Below are 6344 nucleotides of genomic sequence, written 5' to 3' on the forward strand. Positions count from 1 at the left end.
ACTTATATGTGGATGTTACCTATGAAGTCAGTGATAATCATGCTATAATCCATAGGAATACAGAGGGTAGGTGTAGAATAAGGGACTAAAGGGAACAGATACCCTTTTTTTTTTATAAAGAATGGGAAACAGGATAGATATGAATGGAAGGGGCAGGGGGCTGAAATAGGGTGAGCAGATGAGGCAGAGGTGACAAGGGGTTGAGAGGGAATACAGGGAGAGACAGCTAAAATTAATGGGTCTTTGAGGGATAGTGTGGAAAACTAATGCAGAAGAAATAAATAAAATACTGTCAAACCGAATCTAAGAACACATCAAAAAAATTATACATTATGATCAAGTAGGCTTCATCCCAGAGAGGCAGGGCTGGTTCAACATACAAAAATCTATCAATGTAATCCATCATATAAATAAACTGAAGGAAAAAAACCATATGATCATTTCATTAGATGCTGAAAAAGCATTTGACAAAATTAAACACCCCTTTATGATAAAGGTCTTGAAGACATTAGGGATGCAAGGTTCATTCCTAAATATAATAAAAGCAATATACAACAAGCCAACAGATAACATTAAATTAAATGGAGAGAAACTCAAAGCCATCCCACTAAAATGAGGAACAAGACAAGGCTGACCACTCCCTCCATACCTCTTCAATATAGTGCTTGAAATTCTAACAATAGCAATAATACAGCACAAGGAGATCAAGGGGATTCAAATTAGAAAGGAAGAAGTCAAACTTTCGTTATTTGCAGATGACATGATAGTGTACATAAGCGACCCCAAAAACTCTACCAAAGAACTCCTACAGCTGATAAACACCTTTAGTACTGTGGCAGGATACAATATCAACTCCAAAAAATCAGTTGCCCTCCTATACACAAAAAACAAAGAAGCAGAGAAGGAAATCAAAGAAACAACACCTTTCACTATAGCCACAAAGAATATAAAGTATCTTGGGGTAACTCTAACCAAGGAAGTGAAAGATCTATTTGACAATAACTTTAAGTTTTTGAAGAAAGAAATTGAAGAGGATACTAGAAAATGGGAGGATCTCCCTTGCTCTTGGACTGGGAGGATCATCATAGTAAAAATGGCAATTCTACCAAAAGCAATCTGTAGATTCAATGCAATCCCCATCAAAATCCCAACAAAAACCTTCACAGACCTTGAGAGAACAATAATCAACTTTATATGGCAAAACAAAAAACCCAGGATAGCCAACACAATCCTATACAATAAAAGTACTTCCAGAGGCATTATCATCCCTGACTTCAGAGCTACAGTAATGAAAACAGCTTGGTATTGGAACAAAAACAAGGATGTTGACCAATGGAATCGAATCGAAGACCCAGATATTAACCCACAAACCTATGAACACCTGATTTTCGACAAAGGAGTTAAAAGTATACAATGGAAGAAAGAAAGCATCTTCAACAAATGCTGCTGGCATAACTGGATGTCAACCTGTAGAAGAATGAAAGTAGATTCATTTCTATCACCATGCACAAAACTCAAGTCCAAATGGAATAAAGTCCTCAATTTTAATCTGACCACACTGAACCTGATAGAAGAGAAAGTGGGAAGTAGTCTACAACACATGGGCACAGGAGACTTCTTTCTATTTAGAACTCCAGTAGCACAGACAATGAGAGCAACAATTTATAAATGGGACCTCCTGAAACTGAGAAGCTTCTGTAAAACAAAGAACATTGCCATTAAGACAAAAAGGCAATCTACTGACCGGGAGAAGATCTTCACCAACCCCACATCAGACAAAGGTCTGATCTCCAAAATATATAAAGAACTCAAGAAATTAGACTTTAAAATGTTAATTAACCCAATTAAAAAATGGAGCTCTGAACTGAACAGAGAATTCTCAACAGAAGAAGTTCAAATGGCCAAAAGACACTTAAGGTCATGCTCAACCTCCTTAGCAATCAGGGAAATGCAAATCAAAACAACTCTGAGATACCATCTAATACCTGCCAGAATAGCTAAAATCAAAAACACCAATGATAGCCTATGCTGGAGAAGATGTGGAGTATGGGGAACACTCATCCATTGTTGGTGGGAATGCAAACTTGTTCTCAGGAAATTCGGGATCAACCTACCTCAGGACCCAGCAATTCCATATTGCTGGATATATTCCAGCAATTCTTGGGAATATATCCAAGAGATGCCCAATCATACTACAAAAACATTTATTTAACTATGTTCATAGCAGCACTATTTGTAATAGCCAGAAACTGGAAACAACCTAGATGCCCCTCTGTAGAGGACCGCAACCACATTCGCCATTCCAAGATGGTGCTGACATCCGGTTCCACCGCCCGGTGAACAGGATAATGCGCATGTGTTGGCAAATTTCCAACGCTGTAGTCCCTGCCTCTCTCGAGGCGTCATCTGGGATGATGGGCAGCTGACCAATCTGAGAGTGACACGTCCGAGGCGGGGACTGTTTCCTATATAAGGGCTGGGTTCGCCTTGCTCTGGGTCTCCGCCATGTTGGCTTATGCTCTCGCTCTCAAGATGCATTAAAAAGCTGTTCTGCAGAAGGATCCTACGTGCCCTGCGTCGTTCTTGCTGGCGAGACAGTAGTGCGGGACACCCCTCAATTGAGGAATGGATAAAGAAGATGTGGCACATATACAGTTTAGAGTTCTACTCAGCGGTTAAAAACAATGACATCTTGAATTTTGCATGCAAATGGATGGAAATAGAAAACACTTTACTGAGTGAGTTAACCCAGACCCAAAGAGAGGAATATGGTATGTACCCACTCATAAGTGGATTCTAGCCACAAATAAGGACATTGAGCCTATAATTCATGATCCTAGAGAAGCTAAATGAGAATGTGAACCTAAAGAAAAACATATAGTTATTCTCCTGGATATTGGAATTTGACAAAATTGTCGGGCAGGAGTTGGGAGCACGGGGTGGGAGTAAGGTGGGGATAAGGGGAGATGGGGCGAGAGAAGGGAGAAGGGGTAGATGGGGAGAGCTTAAGGGAATGGGATGGTTGTGATGAAGGTGGGGTGGAAGTATATATCTTTTTTTTTTTCTGCAAAGGGACCGCATTGATTTTATTTTATTTTTGATTCTGTGTTTTGTTTAGTTTTTAATAATGAGTTCTTTTTAAACCATGTCATACATTTCCCATACTGATATCTCATGATCAATTATAATATAGGCAGAGGGATTGACTATGGGAGAGGCGTGCCATACCCGCCATTGCTTCAGCCAGACAGTTCAACCTGGAGCTCCTTGTTCCTGCGCACCTCCGCAGTGTGCCTCTCCTTTCCCTGCAGACGTTCAATGATAGCAGCTAGATTAGCCTCACGGTTTTCCTTAATTTGTTCCATTTTCAGGATCAGCTTCTCCTCCGCCATCTTGCTGAAGTTGTTGTTCTCCTCCAAAGCCTTCTGGAGGACTTCTCGCTCGTGCTCCCTCTTCTCTGCCAACTGTTTCAGCACCTGCGTCTCCTGAGACTTTCTTCTTTCCTCCGCAGCCTCTAGCTTTTTCTGGATCTCCTCCAGAGACAGGTCTTTCTTCTTTGGAGAAGCTAAAGTCCGTGGAGCTTCTGAGATGGGAGATGGTGGCTTCAAGATCAACTCAAAAGCCTGGCCAGAGGCTCGCTTGTTGATCTGCTTCACCTCCATGTCATCGTAGGTGTAGATGTAGATGTTGCGAGGCTCCGGGTAGAAGCACGAGCAGATCAGTGACAGCCTGGACAGCTCCTTCATTTTTTCCTTGTAGGCCATTGCTGTTTTAGCCATTGTAGGGATGTGCACGCGTGGAGCGGTGGCGAAGGCAAAGGAGAAGGGTCCTGCTGTAGCCGGGAAGTATATATCTTAATTAAGGGAGTCATTTTAGGATTTTCAAGAGGCTTGACTCTAGAGGGGTTCCCAGGCGTCCAAGGACATGTCCCCAGCTTGTTCCTTGAGCAACAGAGGAAAGGGTGCCTGAACTGGCCTTGTCCTGTAGCCACACTGATGAATATCTTGCTTATTACCATAGAACCTTCATCTGGTGATGGATGGAGATAGAGACAGAGACCCACATGGGAGCACTGGACTGAGCTCCCAAGGTCCTAACGAGGAGCAAAAGGTGGGAGAACATGAGTAAGAAAGTCAGGACCATGAGGGGTGCGTTCACCCACTGAGACGGTGGGACAGAGCTAATGGGAGATCACCAAGGCCAGTTGGAATGGGACTGATGGAGCATGTGATCAAACCAGACTCTCTGAATGTGGCTGATGGTGGAGGCTGACTGAGAAGCCAAGAACAATGGCGCTGGGTTTTGATTCTACTGCGTGAACGGGCTTTGTGGGAGCCTTGTCTGTTTGGATGCTCACCTTCCTGGACCTGGGGGGAGCAGGGAGGACCTTGGATTTCCCATAGGGTAGGGAACCCTGACTGTTCCTTGGCCTGGAGTAGGTGGGGGAGGGAGGCTGGAAGGAGGGGAGGGAAGTTGGAGGAGGGGAGGATGTGGAAATTTTTAATAAAAAAATAAAAATAAATTAAGAAAAGAAAGAAAAAAACTCCAGACGCAGAAAAACAAAGCTTAGCTTCATTTTTTTTGGGGGGGGGGCTGGTGGTGTCCTGCATTTCTCTTAAGGGAGGTTTTTCTGATTCCCTGGTAGCATAAAAAATGCTACACCTTTAAAAACAGACAGCTTTCTGGGCCATGCTGCCAGTGCAAACTCTGGCTATGGAGCTTTTTAATGGCATTTGTGGGTTCAGGTGTTTGTGTGCCCACTCAGGGTCTGGAGGAAAGAAACTATGACCATGCCCATGGCTCAGTGCTCTCCTCCTGGGCAGTTGGTAGGATCAGTTCTACTAGGTATGCACAGGCAGGAGAACATGGCAGATTCTTGCCACCATACATAGAGATATTTCCAGGCCATGCAGTGTGCTGCATGACAGATTTAACTATTACTCAGATAAAAAGGATTCATTTGCTGCACACTCATTCTCAGAGTTAAAGTGCTGAGCGCAGCTCCTCTGAGACCTGGCAGTAATGGTATGTCTATCATTTTGAAAGTTGAGAGAGGCAGTGCCAGCATTCAGAGCAGCTGCAACCGATCTGCTTACCATTTTTTTCAAAGTTAAACTTTTTATTAAAACTTTAAAAACTATAAGAAATTATGTATAACATAAAGGTTGAAGAGTCTTAAATCTAGACATATAGAATTCCTTAGGAAAAAAAGGATATATTCAACTACATAAAATAATTTAAATGGCAGAAATATCTAAATTAAAAGGTTTATTTAGCCATACCATGGAATATTTTGTGGCTACTCAAGACTAAGCACGGGCTAGGGAGGTGGCTCAGTCAGTAGTAGAGTGCTTGCTTGCTGGCAGATGTGAGACTCTGAGCTTGATCCCAAGCTCTTGAGCTTGTACAATGAACAGTAGAATCGGAGCCGAGTGGTAGAATCGGAGCCGAGTGGAGCTGGTCAGGATGATCACGGATGTGCAGGTCGCTATCTTTGCCAATATGCCAGGCATGTCGTTTTTCCTGCTTGTGGTTCTCTATTACTATGTGGCTGTCAACAATCCCAAGAAGCAGGAATGAAAGTAGTGTTTTCTCCGCCCCAGGGTTCCAGGACATAGTCTCCTCCAGGTGTACATGTAGCTCTTCACTGACTGGATGAAGCTCTGGAACCATCAGCAGGGCCATGGAGATGCCTGGGTATTCTCTCCATCTAATCCAGAAGTCCTCTGTGCTCCACTCTGCCACAAATCAGGCACAATCTGTTTTTGCTTTGTCCTCATTTGTTGTATCTCTTTTTTTTCCCACCAGGGCCCAGCATTTCCAAATGAAGCTTAGGAAGAATTTCTTCCTGGTGCCAAAATTAGAATCTTCTAGTTACCCCAGTCTGGTTCCTGCTTGTTGGTTCCTTCCTGTTCCCTTCTCCTGTATCTTAGATTTCTCTATCATCTTTCTGTTCAAGCAGCTACTAAGAAAGTCAGGGTAAAATACAGCACAGGGGCTATAGCACAGTCAATGGACCAGCCTATGACTCAGACACTGCAACTGATGTGTAAGTGAATCAAAGTTCCTTGCCTTAGTCTAATAACACTTCTTTTGCCATGAATCCAATTCAGATCATTTGGTCAGGAATCTATGGACATTAGCATGGACTTTGAAATCTTGAATATTATGGCTTCTTTCTGGAAATCTTTTTCCTTTTTATTTCTCATCATTGTGCATCCCAAACCAGCAAAGGAAGCCACCTCAGTCCGTATGGAGGGAGCGGGGGGGGGGGGGGGGGGCGGGGGGGGGGGGGACGACACGGGACACCTCTCAGGCCACGCGGAACGGCGAGCCGAACAGTC

At 43.4% G+C, this 6344-nt stretch overlaps 1 protein-coding gene and 1 pseudogene across 1 annotated transcript; one reads left to right on the top strand and one right to left on the bottom strand.

Moving 5' to 3' along the window:
* Positions 1-3127: 3127 nt before the first annotated feature.
* LOC148118878 (stathmin-2 pseudogene) lies at positions 3128-3863 on the bottom strand (annotated as a pseudogene).
* A 1603-nt stretch (positions 3864-5466) lies between these two features.
* On the top strand, positions 5467-5580 carry LOC148118879 (dolichyl-diphosphooligosaccharide--protein glycosyltransferase subunit 4-like). Its single transcript, XM_087898700.1, has one exon. The coding sequence runs from the start codon at positions 5467-5469 to the stop codon at positions 5578-5580; it is 114 nt and encodes a 37-aa protein (XP_087754826.1).
* Positions 5581-6344: the final 764 nt, after the last annotated feature.

Source organism: Myodes glareolus, chromosome 19 (genome assembly GCF_982192425.1).
Source record: "Myodes glareolus chromosome 19, mMyoGla1.1, whole genome shotgun sequence".
Lineage (NCBI taxonomy): Eukaryota > Metazoa > Chordata > Mammalia > Rodentia > Cricetidae > Myodes > Myodes glareolus.